This window comes from Papio anubis, chromosome 18 (assembly GCF_008728515.1).
Source record: "Papio anubis isolate 15944 chromosome 18, Panubis1.0, whole genome shotgun sequence".
Taxonomy (NCBI): domain Eukaryota; kingdom Metazoa; phylum Chordata; class Mammalia; order Primates; family Cercopithecidae; genus Papio; species Papio anubis.
Window position 1 is genome coordinate 61,182,229 of NC_044993.1, and position 22,433 is coordinate 61,204,661.

Consider the following 22,433-nt stretch of genomic DNA (forward strand, 5'->3'; position numbering starts at 1 on the left):
TTGGCCTCCCAAAGAGCTGGGTTTACAGGCGTTAGCCACCCCAGAGGCTCCTTCTGACTTTAGTTGTCAGATAAAAAAAAAAATCAGGACACTTCCATTCAAACCTGCAAAAAGAGAAAAATTTTAAAAAATTAGGACGCCCAGTTCAATTGGAATTTCAGATTAAAAAAAAAAAGTAAGTAGCTCCCAAATACTGCATGGGACATATTTATACTAAGTCAGTCATTCTTTTTTTAAAAAATCTGAAATTCCAATTTAACTGGGAGTCCTGCATTTTTACTGTTAAATCTAGTAACTCTGCCTTTGGGGAAGGACTGACCCCAAAGCCTTATTCCCGCCCACGCCTGCCCTAGACAATCTCCACTCGCCAGGCGCGCAGGTCGATCCCAGAGGGGCCGCTGGCGCCTCCGCTCCGCCCAGGCAGCACTAGCGGCGCCCCGAGCGACCGGGCCCCGCCCCGTCCCGCCCCAGTCCCGCCCCGAGAGCAAAGGGCGCCGCCCGAAGCGGGATAGTTCTGGCGGTTGGCCGGTGTGTAGTCGCGCGTCTTCCACCCACGCAGTGTTCTGAGTGAAGGCCAGAAACTCGCTCGCCATGTCGGCTGCAGAGGAGGGGGGTGTTTTCCACAGAGCCCGGGGCAGGACCCTGGACGCGTTTCCCGCAGGTACTGCCCGCCCCTCACCCAGGGAGGGGACTCTGGGGCTGCGGAACCGTCCGCCGGGGGAACCTTTTGTTCAGGTGTGCTCTCCGCCAGTCGGACACCATCCGGGGCTGCACCCGGGCCTGGGGGCCGCCATAGCTGCATCAAAACCTGAATTTAGGAATTGCAGGGGCGCGGTTGAGAGGCGAGTCCGAGAGAGCGGTCTGGTCCAGGAGCCTCCCTGGCCTTGACCTAACTTCCCCCAGAGAAGGGAAGTAAGAGGAAAGCAGCGAAGCATAGTTAATGACTGCTTGGGCTCTGCAGCGAGACCTGGTTTCCAAGCCCTGCATTAGCATCTTGGCCTCAGCTTCCATATCTGTAAAACGGGAATACTTGTGGGTGTTACTGGATAAGCGCTCGGTGCATGTTAGAGGCCATCGGTTTTGTTAAGGTTGTTCACCGTTATGTGTTCTAGACTCCATAAGTACAGTTATTTACTATAAGTCATTCACCGAAATGGTAACGTTGCCCCATCAGAGCAGTAGAGAGGGAGGGCAGTCGAGAGTCGTGGTAAAGTGCTTGAATTTTGGATTTAGATTATCTGCTTGGCCGTAAAAGGGGGTTTGATACTACCTGCCTCATAGGGGTTTTGGAAGCGTAAACAGATCAAAAGTATTTTTGTAACCCGGTGTTGAACGCATGTGAGGTGCTAAGTCAAGAGGGAGGTTTGTTACTGGTTCCTTGATTCCCCTCTGTGGCTTTTTACTGCCTGGAGCCAGATCGCCTTCTAGGCTCTCACCAGCTTTATACCCCCAAGGAAGTCACCCTAAATGCCCTACGTGATCGGGCTTGTGTCCACTTCCTTCAGGGTTGTCATTCTCTCTCTTGCCCAATTCTGAAACAGGTTTTGTTGTTGCCCTTGTTTGAACTGCATTTAAAAGGGCCAGGCCGTTCTTTCCCTGAGGGTCTTGGCGCTTGCTGTTTTCTGCTGCTAGCAGGGTTGGGGAGCCTGGCTCTCTCAGCCGTGAGACCTCATTTTAAAGTTCATTCACTTCCTCATAGAGACTTTACCTGCTACGTTACCTAAAGTAGGTTTCTCCTGTAATTCTATGCTAAAACCTTATTTATTTATTTATGGCAGAGTCTTGCTCTGTCGCCCAGGCTGGAGTGCAGTGGTGATCTTGGCTCACTGCAACCTCCGCCTCCCAGGTTCAAGCGATTCTCCTGCCTCAGCCTCCGGAGTAGATGGGACTGTAGGCACGCCCGACTAATTTTGTGTTTTTAGTAGAGACGTGGTTGCTCCATGTTGGTCAGGCTGGTCTCGAGCTCCCAACCTCAGGTTATCCGCCCTCCTCAGCCTCCCAAAGTGCCTGAGCCACCGCGCCTGGCCTGGGATGACTGTATTTTAATGCAACTTGTCTTGTTTGTCCAACATGAAGATTTTGCTCTTTTCTTGCGGAGCAGCATTCCATTGGATGATTATATACTTTATACATTCTGTTGATGTATATGTTGAATATCTTCCCTTTGCCTCTCCAAACCTTTCTCCCTCCCCCAGGGAGTTGCCCCAGGGAGTTGCCCTCCATGAACTACATCAGTGGGCTCCTTGCCTTTTGGTTTTCCTTTGGGCTCATCCAGTGGGGAGCCCTGAGAAGAAATAAGAGAGGGAGAGAAGCAAAAGGCAGCTGTGTTTATTTTTGCAGTTTACTCCCCGTGGAGTTGCCTGGCCTGGCTGTCTTCCTCTCCACCCCTGAAGGTCAAGGTCGCTCCTTCTCTCAGGACAGCATTTCTCTTCATTCTCTCTAGTTCTGTATTTGAGTAACTATTTCCTTCTTTGAGGCGTGGGAGTGGCAGTGGTTCTGCTTTTCTATCCTTGGGTTGCCACACCCCCTTGTAGGTTTCATCCACCCAACCCACCCCAAGTAATCCCCTTTTAAGTGCTTTTAAAAATTATCCTAATTTGAGAATGCCAGCTATTTCCTGTAAGGATCCTGACTGATATAATGGCCATTTAGTTGTTTCTGGTTTTTGCCCTTGGTAACAGTGCTGTTATGAACATTCTGCACAAATCTCTTTGTGGACACATGGGAGAGTTACTCCGAGGCATATACCTACGAGCTAAGTTCTGGGTTATAGGATATAATCATCCCCAGCATTATTAGATACGGTCAAACTGCCTTCCAAAGTGGTAGCGCCAATTTATACTCCCACCAGCAGTATATGAGAGTTCCCTGTTGCTGCATATGTATATATATTTTTTCTTTCAGTTCAAGAAATACTTGTTGTGGGCTGGCCGCAGTGGCTCATGCCTGTAATCCCAGCACTTTGGGAGGCCGAGGCGGGTGGATCACCTGAGCTCAGGAGTTCGAGACCAGCCTGGCCAACATGGCGAAACCGCCTCTCTATTAAAAATACAAAATTACCTGGGTGTGATGGCGCATGCCTGTAGTCTCAGCTACTTGCGACTTGGGAGGCTATGGCAGGAGAATTGCCTGAGCCCGGGAATCAGAAGTTGCAGTGAACCAAGAACATGCCACTGTACACCGGCTTGGGCAATAGAGTGAGACTCCATCTCCAAAAAAAAAAAAACAAAACTAAATATTTCTTATATTCCTATTGCACTCTCCAGTATTGTGTAGAATAGGAAGTTGGGGGCGGGGGAGTGGTTCAAGTTACATGCTCTCAGAGGCTTATAATAATCCAGGTACAAAGCTAGGGCACAAAATATAATGCTTGGCTACTGGTGGGCTCTGAGAGCATTCAGGCAGGGCTTTCCTGAGGACATGTTGCTTCATCTGATTGCTCAAAGAGGAGTATCAGTTAACTGGGTCACGAAGGGAGGGAAGACCATTGTGGACCATGGGCAGAGCAAGTGTGAGAGTCCTAGAACATGGCAGGATGGGAAAGGGAAAGATGAGGGCTGAAGGAAATCTCTGAGTCTGGAGCAGAAAGGTGAGGTTGGGGCATGGTGTGGAATGAGGCTGGAGAGGGGGATGGTGGTAACTAAGAATTTTCATTGTATCCTAATAGCATCAAGAGGTTTCAAGCTGGATGTGTGAAGAAGCAAGGACGCATGATCAGATTTTTATTTTGAAAAGAATGGTCTGGTTACAGCAATGGCAACAAAAGCGTTTCTACTTTAGAGCAACTTGGAGTGCAATCCAGTTGGAAGCTGGAGCTCCAGGATTTGTCTGGAAGCTGCCTTTCTGTAGCCCCTGTTATTTACTTTGTGTTTTTTTGTTTTTGTTTGTTTGTTTGTTTTGAGACGGAGTCTTGCTCTGTCACCCAGACTGCAGTACAGTGATGCTATCTTTACTCACTGCAGCCTCCACCTCCCAGGTTCAAACAATTCTCCTGCGTCAGCCTCCCGAGTAGCTCGGATTACAGGCGTGTACCACCATGCCCGGCTAATTTTTGCATTTTTAGTAGCGATGGAGTTTCGCCATGTTGGCCAGGCTGGTCTGGAACTCCTGACCTCAAGTGATCCACCCGCCTCGGCCTCCCAAAGTGCTGGGATTTACAGGCGTGAGCCACAGCACCCGGCCCCCATTACTTACTTTGAATGTGTTTATTTGCTGTAGCTGGAGGTACCTATTGGGCGCCGCAGTGTCTTCCAGTGGAGATGATGGGAGTGCTGAGGTATAGAAGCTTCCTAGGCCATTGCAGCTGCCAGGGGGCCACCACTGGGACCAGAGGATCAGAGGGCATCTCCCCTGGATAAGAATGGGGGTGCTGGAGAGAGACTTGACGATAAATCTATGAGACACCTACCCTACTGATAGAAGGAGAGAGTGACCTGGAACTTTTCTTAGCCCCGAGTAAATCTAGAAGTGGGGCCAGCACTTGATCTCCTCTGTGATCCATGCAGTCCATAGACACAGCCAGGATGGGTCATTTAATGGAGGGCCTTGAGAGGCCCAGCCTCAGAGTGTTCTGCTGAGAACCCCAGGTTTGTGGCTTCACATTACTAAGCACTGAACCCTAACCTACCATCGCTGCTTCCGTTGCACTCATTGACAATTTCCCAGGGTCCTGACTCTCTTAGCATCACTGGCAACTTGGAGAGGTGCCCTTAGAGGCATCAGAGGCCTCTCCAGACTCCTTGGGAAGCCAGTAGAGTTGCCCCTTGGGCAGACTGAGAAAGTTTAAGAACTGACTTTTCGAGGCTGGGAGTGGTGGCTTATGCCTGTAATTCTAGCACTTTGGGAGACCGAGGCGGGTGGATTGCTTGAGGCCAGGAGTTTAAGACCAGCCTGGCCAACATGGCGAAACCCCGTCTCTACTAAAAATGGAAAAATTAGCCAGATGTGGTGGCATGCACCTGTAATCCCAGCCGCTCAGGAGGCTGAGGCAGGAGAATAGCTTGAACCTGGGAGGTGGAGGTTGCAGTGAGCCAAGATCGCCCGCTGCACTCCAGCCTTGGAGACAGAGTGATGACTGTGTCTCCAAACAAACAAACAAACAAGCAAACCTGGCTTTTCTTCTTCCCTTGCCAAAACATACACCATCAAAGGGGTTTGATTAACTCAAGCAACAGTCCCTAAAAATCACAGCTCTGAACCATCACCTGTGCTGCAGAATTAGCTCATTGAGCGGTTTGTTTTCCAAGTGTAGCCTGCCAATTAAATGAAAGAGCGCTTTGCTTTAAGACGCATTTCCTCCCACCGGTGGTTTACGTGAGTAACAGTATTCCCATCACCTCCTTCCAGTAGTGGTGTGTGTGACGCTTGCTTTCAGTCATCCGTTCCCTGTTAACATAATCTGCTAGGCTCTGTTGACGGATGTTGATTTTAAAAAAACGGTACACGTCTCACCTGAGAAAGCTCACATTCCTAAGGCATGTTCAGATATTCATTTTAATTAGGCAAATTGATAATTAGGTTTTCTTGACACATATCCTAATTAGGACTACTTTCTTCTAGTAAGCAATTGTCTTTTGAGAAGTTTATGGCTTCTGTTTTGAAGAAATCCTAAAAGGGAGCGATATTAAGATAAAATATGCTTTTAAAGTGACTTATGTTTAATTATTTTTAGGTCTGAATCTGTTTTTCCGGTTTGATATTTTCCCTTCAGAGAACTGGATTAATGGGTGGTATTCTTAAAAAGATTATTTTCCTGGACATTTCAAACCTCTGCTGCTGTTCCTAAGAAGCTGAAGGAATTTGCTATATCCTGAATCTCTCCTTGTACTCTCTGGAGAACTTCTCCCATGGCAGAGAATAAATAGAATCTCAGTAAAAAAAAAAAAAATAACTCACTCCGTCTCTTGCAGGTCTCACCTAAGAACTTTTCTAGAAATAGTAGACCTAGAAAGGTATCTCCAAGTTTGAACAGAGTTGAAAATACTGTGGTTTTAAAAATTCTAACAGGATGATGATGATGATGAAATAAATACTTTCAACTGTGCCATACGTTTAGGCCAAACTAGTTACCTCTTATTTGAGATCGATTTGAAGGTCTTATTTGAGGGTTTCTATGACTAAATTGGGCTTATGATTACTTTCTCAACTCTTTGTTGTAATCATCAATCAAGAGATAGAGGGACCAGGACACATATGTAAAAAGTTCACACTGTACCATTTCCAGAAAACACAATTAATTTTATTTTTGAATGTCAGGGTTTTTCCTCATTTTAAAAAATTTATTTATTTATTTATTATATTTTATATCTTTTGAGGTTGTCTTGGTCTGTCACCCAGACTGAAGTACAGTGATGTGATCATGGCTCACTGCAGCCTCAATCTGTGGTGCTTAAGTGATCCTTTCACCTCAGCCTCCTGAGTAGCTGAGACTACAGGCATGTACCACCATGCCTGGCTAATTTTAAAATATTTTTTTAGAGACAAGGTCTTACTATGTTCCCCAGGCTGGTCTTGAACTCCTGAACTCAAGCCATCCTCCCACCTCAGCCTCCCAAACTGTTAGGACAAGCTTGTTCAACCCATGGTCCGCTGGTCACATGTGGCCCAGGATGGCTTTGAATGCGTCCCAGCACGAATTCCTAAACTGTTTTAAAAGTTGAGATTTTTTTTGGCCGGGTGCGGTGGCTCAAGCCTGTAATCCCAGCACTTTGGGAGGCCAAGACGGGCGGATCACGAGGTCAGGAGATCAAGACCATCCTGGCTAACACGGTGAAACCCTGTCTCTAATAAAAAATACAAAAAACTAGCTGGGCGAGGTGGCAGGCGCCTGTGGTCCCAGCTACACGGGAGGCTGAGGCAGGAGAATGGCGTAAACCTGGGAAGCAGAGCTTGCAGTGAGCTGAGATCCGGCCACTGCACTCCAGCCCGGGCGACAGCATGACTCCGTCTCAAAAAAAAAAAAAAAAAAAATGAGATTTTTTTGCGATTTTTCTTTTTTTTAAGCTCATCAGCTATCATTAATGTTAGTGTATTTCATGTGTGGCCCAAGACAGTTCTTCCGTTGTGGCCCAGGAAAACCAAAAGATTGGACATCCCTGTGCTAGGATTACAGGTGTGAGCCACTGTGCCTGGCCTGCTTTAAAAATTTTTTTGGAGGCAAGGTCTTGCTCTGTCACCTATGCTGGAGTGCAGTGGCGTGATCTCTGCCCACTGCGGCCTCCCCATCCTGTGCTTAAGCCATCCTCGATCCTCCCACCTCCGCCTCCTGAGTCACTAGGACCACAGAAGGTGCGACCACACCTGGCTGATTTTTGTATTTTTTGTAGAGACAGTTTCGCCATGTCACTCAGGTTAGTCTGGAACTCTTGGACTCGAGCAGTCCTCCTGCCTCAGCCTCCAAAAGTGCTGGGATTACAGGCATGAGCCACTGCATCTGGCCTAAATTTTTTAATAACTTTCTTGAGGTGTAATTTATATACCATAACATTCATTATAAGTTTACAACTCAAGGGATTTTAGTAACTTTAGAGTGGTGCAGTCACAATCTAACTAGCACATCTCTACCTTCCCAAAAAAGAAGTGTTATGCCCACTTGCAAGCCTCTTCATGTTGCCACCCCCAGCACAGGCAACTACTACTTTACCGCCATAGATTTGCCTTTTCTGGACGTTTCATGTAAATGGAATAATATATGGTCTTTTGTGGCTGGCCTCTTGGTGTTAGCATAACGTTTCTGAGGCTCACTCATTTTGTAGCTTGAACCAATACTTTGTTCCTTTTTACTAAATGATATTCCATTGTATGGATAACCCATTTTGTTTATCCAACCGCCTATTGATAAACATTTGGACTTTTTTTTTTTTTTGACACTGATGGACATTTCACCCATCTGGGTACCTCTTGTCTGTTGGGAATAAAGGTGCTATGAACAGTCACAGACACATGTTTTTAAGGATATTTGTTCTCATATCTTTTGGGTAGATACCTGGGATTGGAATTGCTAAGTCATGCGGTAACTATGTTTCATATTTTGAGGAACCACCGAAGTATTTTCCAAAGCAGATGTGCCATTTTACATTCCCACCAGCAATTTATATGGATTCCAGTTTCTCCATATCCTTGCCAACATTTCTTATTGCTGGTCTTTTTTATTATAACCATCCAAATGGTTGTGAAGTACTATCTCATTGTGAGGGTTTTTTTGTTTGTTTGTTTGTTTTGAGACAGGGTCTCACTCTGTCACCCAGGCTGGAGTGCAGTGGTGTGATCTCAGCTCCCTGCAACCTCTGCCTCCCGGATTCAAGTGGTTCTCCTGCCTCAGACTCCCAAGTAGCTGGGATTTCAGATGCGCACCACCACACCTGGCTAATTTTTGTGTTTTTTATTAGAGACGGGGTTTCACCATGTTGACCAGGCTGGTCTGGAATTCCTGACCTCAGGTAATCCACTTGCCTCGGCCTCCCAAAATGCTGGGATTACAGACATGAGCCACCATGCCTGGCCCCTTGTGTGTTTCTTCTTGTGACTTTGCTGTCTTTTTCTACCTGTAGACTATAAATTCTTGAGGAGCAAGAAGCCCAGACCTAGGATGGTGTCTGGCAGTAGTGGACATTCAGTGGCTTTTTTTTTTTTTTTTTTAAGGCAGAGTCTTGCCCTGTTGCCCAGGCTGGAGTGTGGTGGCATGATCTCAGCTCACAGCAACCTCTGCTTCCTGGGTTCACGTGAGTCTCCCGCCTCAGCCTCCCGAGTAGTTGGGACTACAGGTGCATGCCACCGCACCTAGCTAATTTTTGTGTTTTTAGTAGAGACAGGATTTTACCATGTTGACCAGGCTGGTCTTGAACTCCTGACCTCAAGTGAGCTGCTTTCTTTGACCTCTTGAAGTGCTGGGAGCCACCACACTTGGCCTCAGTGACCATTTAATATTGAGTAAGTGAATGAGTATGAATGAATACACTCCATCTGGGTCACCTGTGTGTATCTGTCCAACCCACTGCTGTCAGGCACCATGGAGTCTCCAGACTAAACAAAGCTGAGACCAAGGTATTGATCAAACCAATAGAAGTTGTTGGCTGGGTGCAGTGGCTCACGCCTGTAATCCGAGCACTTTGGGAGGCTGAGGCGAGTGGATTGCTTGAGGTCAGGAGTTTGAGACCAGCCTGGCCAACATGGTGAAACCCCATCTTTACTAAAAATACAAAAATTAGCTGGGCATGGTGGCTGGCACCTGTAATTCCAGCTACTCTGGAGGCTGAGGCAGGAGAACTGCATGAGCCTGTGAGATGGAGGTTGCAGTCAGCCAAGATCATGCCACTGCACTCCAGACTGGGCCACAGACCAAGACTCCATCTCCAAAAAAAAAAAAAAAAAGAGGTTGCATGACTATGCCAGGTGGCTGTGCACCATGTACACTATTCCATGGCATCTAGAGGCAGAGGTTTTGCCTACCAGGTGGGTGCCCTCACATGGAGCACATCTGCCCGGAGGAAGGGTTACCTTCTCTTTGCATCTGGGGCTTCTGTTAGCCTGGCCTTGTGCCTAAACAGGTGCTTCTGCCCAGAGGTGCCTTCTACCAATTCTCCCCAGAGTGCTGCCTGGGACAGCAACTGCCTGCTGTCTTGTTAGGGAAATGGGGAAAAAAAATAGCAGCAAATATCCACCAAAAACAGGCAAACCCCAAGTGGAGTTCTGCTCTTGAAAAGTGAGAGAGGTTCTGGAAATGTCTTCCCCTCTTTAACTGTCGTCTCAAATGGCATCGGCTAAAGCCAGTGATGCTGAAAGCTGCCTGGCCACGAAGTCCCAACCCATCTGCTTTCTTAGTTCTCTGAAGAGTTGCAGATAAAGATTTTGGCAGGACAGCCAGTGTGGCAGCCAAGCCATGACTCAGAAGCTTTTGTGTGTCTCAGAAACTACCTTTTGAATGCATTTAGGCCAAGAAGAGAGAGGTTGGGTACCTTTGTACAGGTTTAGCATCCCTAATGCAAAATGCTCTAAGATCCGACACCTTTTGAGCACTCATTTGATGATCAAAGGTCATGCGCAAAAGCATTTTGAATTTCAGATTTTACAGATTAGAAATGCTCTACCAGTTTGCATATGCAAATATTCCAAAATATAAAAAAATCTGGAATCTGAAACACTTCTGGTCCCAAGCATTTTGGGTAAGAGGTATGCAACCTGTACTTAGGACAAGACATTTGGAGACTCTGAGGATACTGCTGTCACAGTTAATTATTTTGGGGGTTGGGGAAGGGACAGGGTCCTGAGGGACACTATTTTTTTTTTCTTTAACAACTCTTAGCATACCCTACAGTTCACCATGTTAATTGTTAATTAAATAATATTTACTACTTTGGGCTTCTTTCTGATTTAACAGTCTAAGTGTGTACAATTCAGTGGCTTTTAGTATATTCACAGAGGTGTACAACCATCACCACAATCAATTTTAAAACATTTTCCTGAATCCAGGAAGAAACCCTGCACCCCTGTGCTAAAACTGCCCCCAAAGGCCCCCAACCCCTTAAGAGCTACTAATGAAGGACACTCTTAATCTGCTGCATACCATTCTGGCAGCTTCACAGTAGGGACATTAAGATTGCTAAGTCAGAAAGAGTCCCAAAGTGGTAAATATTGTTTAGCTACTCTTCAGTGTTTTTTTGTTTTTGTTTTTGTTTTCCTTTACCACTAAAATAAGATTATTCCCCAGAGCAGTTGAAGGGTATTGCTGGAGACATTTAGATTGTGGTTCACTATGCAGATTGCTATTGTGAGAATCTGCAAAAATTGCATTTTGTTGCCATTTGCTCTTTCACCAGAAAGCCTCCAGGCGGCTGTGAACCTACCCATCTTTGCTGCTTTATAACCAAAGCAATATTCACAGTATACAAAGGAAAAGATGTTGAGACCATAGCATGTAAATATATACGTGTCTCTCATCAGATGTTTTCTCAGCCCCACCATGTGCCGGGGGAACCAAGAGATGGATGAGTCTTTAAAAAGTCTGTCTCTGCTAAGGTAAGGGTAGGGGTTACTATGAGTGGTTGTCATGGTATGAGTAACTCACTTTTGACTACTTCCTCTTTGTCTAGTCCAGATGCTTTACATGTTTTAAGTCATTCATTCTTCCCAACAACCCTTTCGAGGTAGGTGCTATTATTCCTACTTTGCAGATAAGGAGACTGAGGCCCAGAGAGGTTCAGGAACTTGCATCATGTCACGTAGCTGGTAAAGGGTAGAAATGGGATTTGAACTTGGGCACTCAAGCCTCAGTCTGGGCTCCACTGGAACTCAGTTAAGAGTTGCGGGAGATAGAGGCTGAAAGTCAGTCGTCAGCATGGTCTGTCCCCTGCCTCCCGATCCAGCCTTCTGATCACTCAGGGTCTGGGTACTTGCAGTGCCCCCTGCCTGGAGTGCGTCCCCACAGCCCCACCCACTGGCCACTCTGTCTTGCAATCAGTCTGGTTACCCTGTAGTTGTAAAGAGCAAAGTGTGTAATTGAGTTGTGTAACTGACTTAGTTATTTGCTTGTTTGTTGTGCATCTCCCCAGCTATCATGTAAGATTTTAAGGAACAGGATCCATCAGCGTTGCTCGCTGTTGAATGTCCAGCCACTGACAGCCAATATCATAGAGCACGTGCTCAGAACATACCTGCTTGAATGAGTGAAGGAGGCCAAGCTGCATCTGCCTACAGGGCAGGGAGCATTTGAGCTGGCAGGGAAGGGTAGAAGGGATTTCAGCAGGAAGAGTTGGTAGAACGGAGAGCATATCCCGGAAAGAGGAGGGGAAGTGTATTAATCCATTCTCACTGCTAATAAAGACAGAACCAAGACTGGGTAATTTATAAAGGAAAGAGGTTTAGTGGACTCACACTTCACATTGCTGGGGAGGCCTTACAATCATGGCGAAAGACAAAGGAAGAGCAAAGGGACGTCTTACATAGTGGCAGGCAAAAGAGCATATGCAGGGGAACTGCCCTTTATAAAACCATCAGATCTCGTGGGACTTATTCACTATCACGAGAACAGCGTGGGAAAGACCAGCCCCCATGATTCAGTTACCTCCCACCGGGTCCTTCTCATGACATGTGGGAATTATGGGAGCTACAATTCAAGATGAGATTTGGGTGGGGACACAGCCAAACCATATCAGGAATTATGGGGTGTGTTGGAGAAGCAGATAGTGGTCTATCTGGGGGGAATCCTGTGGTATGTCTTAAGCAGGGTTTCTCAACCCCCCAGCATTGTTGACATTTATAGGCTGGATTTTGTCGTGGGTTCCTGTCCTGTGTGTCATGAGATGTTTAGCAGCATCCCTCGCCTTTATCCACTGGATTCCAGCAGCACCACCCACTTCCCAGTGTGGTACCCCAAAATGTCTGTAGACATTGTCACGTGTCAAAATCATCCCTGGTCTGATGGGACTACAGCCACTGGTCCATCAGGACCAGTGAGATACAGCTGGAAGAGGCCAGGTGCAGCGGTTCAGGCCTGTAATCCCAGCACTTTGGGAGGCTGAGGCAGGTGGATCACTTGAAGTCAGGAGTTTGAGACTAGTGTGGCCAAGATGGTGAAACTCATCTCTACTAAAAATAAAAAACATTAGCCGAGTGTGGTGGCACACTCCTGTAATCTCAGTTGCTCGAGAGGCTGAGGCAGGAGAATTGCTTGAACCTGGGGGCAGAGGTTGCAGTGAGTCAAGATCGTGCCACTGCACTCCAGTCTGGACGACAGATCAAGACAACATCTCAAAAAAAAAAAAAGGTACAGCTGGAAGAACTTTGGGCCCCTTTTAGGCCCAAGTGCGAGAATGAGTGGGAATCCATTGATGTCTTCATCTTTTTCTTCACCAAATATTGACTGATGCCTGCCACATGCCAGACTGAATAGTATAAGCTGCTGATATGCTAGAAAGGGAATGCAAACGTGGGCCTGCCCTAGAGCTTTCAGGATGGTGGCTCTGTAGCCAGGAATTTGATGATCTGGTTAAGGGGTTGGGAAGAGACATAATGGCAGCAACTGACTGAGATGGACTGGAGTAGGGGGAGCTGCAGGGAGCCATCCTGGCAGCCTCTTTCTCCCAGGTGGGAATCATGAAAACCTGGCCCAAGAGTAGTTGGTGGTGGGAACGGGAAGGTGGGGCTGTTGCAGGGATGTTGTAGACATGGAATGATGCATCTTGGCTGGCTACATGCACAGGATGACACACGATCTTAAGATCTGTAGATTGGGGGACTAGGGATGATGGTGGCAAAATTAGCGAGATCTAGGGAGGGAATCAGTCTTAAAGAAAGATGTGCAGCCATAGAAAAGAATGAGCTCATGTCCTTTGCAGGGACATGGATGAAGCTGGGAGCCATCATTTTCAGCAAACGTAGGAACAGAAAACCAAACACAGCATGTTCTCGCTCATAAGCGGGAGTTGAACAATGAGAACACATGGACAAAGGAGGGGAACATCACACACGGGGGCCCGTCGGGGGATTGGGGGCAAGGGGAGGGAGAGCGTTAGAACAAATACCTAATGCATGTGGGGCTTAAAACCTAGAGAATGGGTTGATAGGGGCAGCAGACCACAATAGCACATGTAACCTATGTAACAAACCTGCATGTACTGCACATGCATCCCAGAACTTAAAGTACAATTAAAAAAAAAGATGATGGATTTGCCTGTGGAAGTGTTGAATTTAAGATCCTGATGGGACAAGCTGGGAGCTTGGACATGTCCAGGAAAACAAACATACTAATACTATGTTCTACTCTTTTTTTTTTTTTTTTTTGAGACAGAGTCTTGCTCTGTCACCAGGCTAGAGTGCAGTGGCGTAATTTTGGCTCACTGCTGCCTCTGCCTCCCAGGTTCAAGCAATTCTCCTGCCCCAGCCGCCAGAGAAGCTGGGACTACAGGTATGCGCCACCATGCCTGGCTAATTTTTATATTTTTAGTAGAGATGGGGTTTCACTGTGTTGGCCAGGATGGTCTCGATCTCTTGACCTCATGATCCACCCCCTCAGCCTCCCAAAGTGCTGGGATTACAGGCGTGAGCCACTGCGCTCAGCCAATGTGACTTTTGTTACAAAAATCAAGTTAAGAAAGCTATTTATCATTGTGTTCTACCTTGAATTTTTTGAGGTTGCATACAAGTAACAGGTTTAGCACATCATGAGAGCACAAATTATAATGTAAGGTATTACTTAATAACGTGGCTGCCCTCCAGGCCTTTTCCTAGTTGGGTGATGAAAACAGTGATTCATTTGCTTTTGGGGGCGCATTTATTATAGTTAGTCATTGATCAACTGGTAATAGTGAAGGAATCAATAAACTTTCTAATTCTTGGTATATATTAAAAAGTCAGCTTTTATTAACATTGACAAATATGCCTAAAAGGGATAATAAAAATAGGAGAGGAAATATATTAGCAGAGACAAATCGAAGAAAACATTTAGTTTGTAATTTTAAAAGTTCAACGGTAAAGAGCAATTGCAATTTGAGTATCTGTCTTTGAGGCAGGATATTGGCACATAAACAGAGGCTCATAGGAAAGATTAATGGTAAAGCGTTGTGTGAAAATTCTTCCAGGTTTTTAAGATTTTTCTCTGAATGCAGTTGCTTTGCACCTGATAATGTGTAAAGAAAACCTACAGGCCTTTCTGTCCTTAGTTTGATATTAGCCAAAATTCACTGTATATTTATCCCTCAGTTTTGAAATATTATCCCTCAGTTTTGAAATACGGTTTCTGTGACAGTGTTTTATAAGTTAGCTGAAATGTGGAAGTGGCCAGATCTTGTTATTTTCTGTACAACAGGTGAATCTGATTTCTAAGGTCAATTTTTCATTTAAAAGTATTTCAAAGTTAATTTTACAATTCAATTTAGAAAATTATGACAACTCAGGCTGGATGCGGTGTCTCATGGCTGTAATCCTAGCACCTTGGGAGGCTGAGGTGGGCTGATCACTTGAGCTCAGGAGTTCTAGAGCAGCCTGGGCAACATGGCAAAACCCTGTCTCTACCAAAAATACACAAAATTAACCGGGCATGGTGGTGTGCACCTGTGGTCCCAGCTGCTTGAGAGGCTGACATGGGAGGATCGCTTGAGCCCAGGAAGTGGAAGTTGCAGTGAATCAAGGTCATGCCACTGCACTCCAACCTGGGTGACAGAGTGAGACCCCATTAAAAAAAAATTATGGTAACTCATTAGCTTATTATTATTATTATTATTTTCTGGCTTGTTTGGCTAGACCTAGGCATTCCTGGCTTGTATATGTCTTCTCTATAGTAATTTCACCTGCCCTGAAATGTGGGTGAGTGATGTCTGTGGCAGAATATGCAAAGGTGGGGGTCTGGTTTGCCCTCAGACTTTGTAGATCTCAGTCCACGTATTTTCCTTTGCTGGGTCTCCTCTTCCTCACCTCTAAGCAAAATGGAAAGATTACCATGGATAAGAGCTTGTCATTGCAGATGCCAACAGCAGCCAGGTGGTAAATTGGGCCAGGTGGAGACTGTGGCAAATTTGAGAGCACAAACCCCATGTAAAGGCACAACCACCCTACAGACCCAGAGAGTCACTAGCACACTTCATTTGGGTCTGATGTGGCCAGATTTTCCAGGAGAATCCAGAGAGCCAGGTGTATATATGAAACTCATGAATTAAAAAGGTTGGCAACAAATTCAGAAATGTATAAACGCTGCTTGGGCCCCACAGCACATACCTGCTAGCCAGACCTCATCCACAGACGTCGAGTTTGTAATCTCTGGAAGAGATCACCGCTGAGCACTCACAGAAGACAGATGTCTCGGCCCCAGCCTGTGCCTCAAATCAACCCTGCGCCGTTGGCAGGGACCCTGAACATCACGGCCGACCAGGACAAAGCTCTGGGTCTTGCCATCGTTGTCTTTGTGTACAGTCAGCCCATTTATCAAGACGTTCCATTTGAAGGAAGCTTTTTGGAGAGAAAATGTCAGTATTGAGGTGGATAACTTGGGGGCAGCCTAGAGCATGTTCTGTCTTCTTCATGGCTCTCTCCACTCCAGGCCACCCAGCCCAGCAGCACTGAGGTTCTGAATAGCTCTTGCGTAGAAGTTGCTGAGTCTTTATTGTGTGACCTTGAACTTGAGGCATGCCTAAGCCCCATCTCCCTTCCCCCTCACTACCCAGACCTCAGCATCTCCCCCTTGGTTTAATGAAAGGCTGGTTAAAGTAACTCTGAGAGTCCCTACAGCACTAACAGTTTCTAGTACTTAGGTGGGAAAAGGCGGGCTTCTGTGAGTTAAGCCTTCTGATCTCACCAGGATGAGCTACAATAAATGGCCTTATTGAGTGCCGTGCTGGAAGATCAGGTGCAAATGTGACATTAAACTGAGATAAGTTAAGTATGTGAGGCTAGCCCTGAGGTTTATATTACCATCCATGGCTGACTCTCAGCTGAGCCGAGTGATCTCACCTCCAGGTGTTCATGCTCTGTGTGATCCTCTACCCTTAAGGTGGGCTGCCCTAGTGACTTGATTGTAATGAGCACAGCACAGCAAAAGTGATGGGATGTTACTTCCATCGTGATGGTATATAAGATTGTAGCTTCCATTTGCTAGCAGACCCTCTGCCTTGTGTGGTTTGATGAGGCAAGTCTCCATGTTGCAAGCTGCCATATTGGAGAGGCCCATATGGCAAGGAACTGAGGGCAGCCTCCAGTCAGCAGCCAGTGAGGAACTGAAGCCATCAGTCCTACCACCTACAAGGAGCTGAATCCTGCTAACCACTATGTGAGTGAGCTTGGAAACAGATTCTGCCCCATGTGAGTCTTCAGATGAGACCTCAACATTGACCAACACTTCTGTTGCAAGTTGTGAGAGACCTTGCAGAGGACTAGCTAAACCATGCCAGACTCCCACGGAGGCTATGAGATAATAAATGTGGGTTGTTTGAAGCTGATGCATTTGTGGTAGTTTGTTACACAGCAGTAGACAGCTAAATTACCTTCTCTATGAATCTGTTAAAAAATTAATGTTGAAAAAGTTAAATTCACTGGCTGGGTGCGGTGGCTCACACCTGTAATCCCAGCCCTTTGGGAGGCTGAGACGGGCAGATCACGAGGTCAGGAGTTCAAAACCAGCCTGGCCAACATAGTGAAACCCCATCTCTACTAAAAATATAAAAATTAGCCAGGCGTGGTGGCAGGTGTCTATAGTACCAGCTACTCAGGAGGTTGAGGCAAGAGAATCGCTTGAACTGGGAGGTGGAGGTTGCAGTGAGCTGAGACCACGCCACTGCACTGCAGTCTAAATGACAGAGTGAGACACCATCTCAAAAAAAAGAAAAGAAAAATTCATTCTGTACATTCTTATTCATAACATATAGGTGTTTTAATTAAATAAATGTATATTTTTACCACGTGTTAACACTAAATACCTTATAGGCATTATCCAGAGCTTTGTGTAAGTTGCTTCTAAAGTTTATGGTCTTGTTTGATACCATCTGGGTCAGAAACGAGATCTTAACACTTTTTTCTTTTATTCCTTCCATACGTATTTAAGTTTGTCTCAAAATTTGACCTTGGTCTTAATCATAGTCATCAGTTAGGACCCCAGACTGGGTTATTGTTTTAAGTCAATTTTGGAAGAAAAATACAGACTTCTCTGTTGTGCACTGGAAAATGTGTGTGTATGTGTGCGTGTGTGTGTATGTGTGCATGTGTACACATGCATGTGTGCTATATACTCATACTTGCTAATGGGTGCTTTTTCCATGAAGTCATGTAAAAATAAATTAAAACTTACTAATTAGTAATGAATTCCCTGATTAACTTCTTATTTTTGAGATGGAGTCTCTCTTTGTCACCCAGACTGGAGTGCAGTGGCACGATCTTGGCGCACTGCAACCTCCGCCTCCCGGTTCAAGTGATTCTCCTGCCTCAGCCTCCCGAGTAGCTGGGACTACAGGCACACACCACCATGCCCAGCTAATTTTTGTATTTTTAGTAGAGACGGGATTTCACCATGTTGGCCAGGATGGTCTTATCTCTTGACCTCCTGATCCACCCACCTCGGCCTCCCAAAGTGCTGGGATTACAGGTGTGAGCCATCTTGCCCAGCCCAACTTCTTACTTTTCAAAGAATCTTGATGCTTAGTTTTGCAAGGCTATATAAACGGTGATGACTAGATAGTAATGAATAATACAGAGAAATATTTAGGGCCAAATCCATGACCTGTACATAGGCAGAGACCTAACAATGACCAGGGAAGTATGCAAAACCAAACCAAAACAAAATAAAAAATATACCACCACTAACAACCTGAACAAAACCCCTCTGAAGTGTTACTTTAGTTTAAGGAAACGATAGTCACTGTGCTTCTGTTTCTCATCCAACTCATGTAAGTTGCAGGCCATTCGAGTTCCTTGGTTAGTTGTAGACTGGTGCTTCCCACATTTGGATGTGCACATAGATGACCCGGGGGTTCAGTAAAATGCGCATCCCGACCCAGTGGATCTGGGGCCAGAGATTCTGCATTTTGAACATGCTCCCAGGCGACGCCAGTGTCACACTTGGATGAGTAAGGCTGTGGCCCAGCCCTGCCGTTTCTGTGCCATGAGCAACCTGCTGGTTTCTGCTGTCAGGTAACCCTCACCTTGTCCCTCTTCATCAGCCTCGTTGCCAGGCAGTTCTGCTCCTTAATTAGTATTGTCAGGCTTGTACCTTTTGATTGGGCAGTCTCATATTTAAGTTTTTTTGCCAGGAGATGTAGGGGGAAAAAAGTGGACCCCTGAGTGTCTTTCCCCCTCCCCCAGTAATGACAAATACTGTCATACTTTATAGACACTGACTTTACAAATCCTGTCATGCTTTAGGAGTGGACCTCAGTTTATCCATACTTCCATGGCTCAAGCTGCTAAAAGAGTGCTTCCAGAGGGTTTCCAGAAAAGCTGGACTGTGCCTGGGGACCGTACCCTGGGGGGTAATTCTAGGCTTTGGTGAAATAATTTTAATGCAAGTATTGTTAAGAAGTCACTTTCATCTGAGTGTGGTGGCTCATCCCTATAATCCCCGCACTTTGGGAGGTCAGGGCCGAGGTGGGCAGATCATTTGAGGCCAGGAGCTTGAGACCAGCCTGGCCAACATGGCAAAACCCCCGCTCTACTAAAACTACAAAAATTAGTCGGGTGTGGTGGTGTATGCCTGTAATCGCAGCTACTCGGGAGGCTGAGGCATGAGAATCGCTTGAGCCTGGGAGGCAGAGATTGCAGCATTGCACTCCAGCCTGGGTGACAGAGGGAAACTTTGTCTTAAAAAAAAAAAAAAAGAATTCACTTTTGTCTGGGTGTTGGTGGCTCATGCCTGTAATCCCAGCATTTTGGGAGGCTGAGGCAGGAGGATCACTTGAGCACAGGAGATCAAGGCTGCAGGGAGCCATGATTATGCCACTGTACTCTAGCTTGGGTGACAAAGCCAGACCCCATCTGTAAAAATAAATTTAAAAAGACACAATTCAGTTTCATAATGTAAAAAGCTGCCCTTTTAGGGGATGGAGAGGTATACATTTAAAAGAGATTCCTCCTTCTAGAATTAAGCATTGTAAGCTCCAAATATCTTTAATTCTGCCTTGATAAAAAAAAAAAAATACCATGAGACCAAAGACCACCAGCTTCTGTAGCAGGAACCTTAAGAGCACCCAGTTCCTTTGGAAAATGAAGATTCCTGAGTAAACAAATTATCTCATTAGATAGGTAGATTGAATACTGATGTGTGAGCTGTCATTTATTTTAGGTCAAATCTATTTATTTTGTACCTTGTCATCATAAAATTGAGATTCTAAGGTTTTAGTAAGTAAACAAGTAATAATGAAAGATTTATTATAATAGCTCCAAGGACTATTGACTTTTTGAAATTCTATTTGTCATAGGAAACGATTTGTTAAAACATTTGCTGTAGGGAGCTGTTTATAAACTCTGTTGTAGAATGTTGATTTACACTGCTACCTTGGGGTGCCTGTGGTCACCTCCCTTATCTGGTTCTGATTAATTCATCCAGCTTAAATGGCTCTGTAAACAGCCTCAGAAGTAGAAACACAGCTAGAAGCATTCATTGGTGTAAAAAGGTTATTATGAAAGTAAAATAAATGATTAATATGTTAAGACACAAAGCAGAATCTCATTTTTTTTTTTTTGGATGACACAATGATCCCGATCTTCAGGAAATCTCGTTGTCTACTTCTTGACCACTTATCCCTAATGCCTCGTTTATAGGGATCTATTACTGTGTAACAAATTACCCTGAAACTTCAGGACTGAAAAAGCAAATATGTATCATGTCACAGGATTTTGTGAGGAATCTGGGTACAGCTTAGTTGAGTTCGTCTGCCAAAGAGTCTCATAAGGCTTCAATCAAGGTATCTGTTGGGACTGTGGTCTCATCTGAAAGCTCAACAGAGGAGTGTCCTCTGCCAAGCTGACTCACATGGTTGTTAGCAGGATTGGTTTCTCATGGGCTGTTGGCCAGAGGTTTCCCTCTGTTCCTCAGCACACTGGCCTCTCTATAGGGATATTCACAACATGGCAGTTTTTAATTTCCAGAGCAAAGGATCTGAGAAAGAGATGAAAGTCATGGTCTTCTTTTAGCCCACTCTCAGAAGGGACTCCCATCATTGTATTCTGTTTATTAGAAGCAGGCTGCAGCCCACACTCAGAGGGTGTTGCACAGGGATGTAAATATCAGGAGGCAGGGATTTGGGGGCATCTTAGAGTCTTTCTGCCAACACAATCAGTTGGCACAGTGAATCAGTGCTCAATCACAATCAGTGCTCAGTGAATGACAGTTGACTCCCTCAGTCCCTGTTGGATGTGCCATATTGCTGTCTTTCTCCATGAGGTACACACACCAGGGTTTCATGCAGTCTTTGTTTAGATTGAGTTCTGGCCCCTTGTGATTGAACACTGTGCTGTAAGTTGAGGAGTGGTGGGTTTATGTGCATGTACAATTTGTTCTGTAAAGTGCAGAGGTAGTTTTGTTTGTTCACTTTTTTTTTCTTTAACTGTGAAAAAGGAATTAAGAAGGGAAAGGAGGCTTGAAACCAGAATCCACTCGAAGGCAATAGTAAGCTCAGTGTGATGGGTGGAAAAGTGGCCATGGAATTTAAAAAGGTTATCACTGGCCCTTACTTGCCATTTAGATCTCAGCTTAAATGTCACCACTTCAGAGAGGTCTTTCCTGTCTTATTTATTTATTTTTATTTAGTTTTGAGACAGAATCTCTCTCTGTCATCCAGGCTGGAGTGCAGTGGCATGATCCCGGCTCACTGCAATCTCCGCCTCCCGGGTTAAAGCATTCCTCTCACCTCAACCTTCAAAGTAGCTGAGACTACAGGGATGCACTACCACGTCTGGCTAATTTTTTATATTTTTAGTAGAAATGGGGTTTTGCCATGTTGGTCAGGCTGGTCTCGAATTCGTTACCTCAAGTGATCTGCCCACCTTGGCCTCCCAAACTGCTGGGATCCTAGGTGTGAGTCACCGAGCCCGGCCCTGTGTGTCTGAACTAGCCATTGCCTCACTCTTAATCTGCATCGTCATTAATAGTCTCTGATTCTATTCCCTGCCTGTTTACTTGCTCATCTCCCCCCACGAGCACTGAGTGTGAGGACAGCAGGGACTCATCTGTCTTGGTCACCCTCATACTGCCAGCACCTCTCACAAGTCCTGGCAAAGCAAAGGCTCCCGGTATGATACTTATCCAATAGACAAATGAATCAAACACATGGACGTGAACTGATTCCAAGGAGTTTTTTAGAAATTGCAGCATCATCATGACTTCCAAAGGAAATGCCATTTATTCAGTTAACATGCATTGTCCATTAAATTATAATAATAATAATTATTATTATTGAGATAGAGTCTCATTCTGTCACCCAGGCTGGAGTGCAGTGACGCGATCTCGGCTCACTGCAACCTCCGCCTTCCGGATTCAAGTGATTCTCGTGCCTCAGCCTCCCAGATAGCTGGGATTACCCATGCCCACCACCACGCCTGGCTAATTTTTGTATTTTTGGTAGAGATGGGGTTTCACCATGTTGCCCAGGCTGGTCTTGGACCCTTGACCTCAGGTGACCCACCCATGTTGGCCTCCTAAAGTGTTGGGATTACAGGCGTGAACCACCATACCTGGCCATACATTAAATTATGAAAAAAAATAAAAATAAAAACAGCCTCAAGATGAAGGGGCAGCTCTGTCCCACCACTAAGCACTAGCGGGCCATTCAGCAAGTTCTGTCACCTCTCATGGCATCAGTTTCCTCAGAGGATAAATGAGGGAGCTGTAGATTGGGGGTCCTCAGACTGTGCTGTGCCCAGCACCAAATCTGGCTCTGGCACCAGAAGTTCCAGATGCTCTTCTGTAAGAGCAAGCGGCTTTGCCTGGCATATTTTTTCAACTTTGGTCTGCCATGTACGAT

The 22,433-nt window shown here is 45.7% G+C and overlaps 1 protein-coding gene across 2 annotated transcripts in view; it reads left to right on the forward strand.

Moving 5' to 3' along the window:
• Positions 1-355: 355 nt before the first annotated feature.
• Positions 356-22,433, forward strand: part of CPPED1 (calcineurin like phosphoesterase domain containing 1) — a 136,102-nt gene continuing 114,024 nt past the window's right edge. For both annotated transcript variants that reach the window (XM_003916564.5, XM_021931770.2), the window contains exon 1: positions 356-661. In XM_003916564.5, the coding sequence (XP_003916613.1) occupies positions 592-661 (70 nt within the window). In that variant the 5' untranslated portion in view covers positions 356-591. The remainder of the gene's footprint in view (positions 662-22,433) is intronic.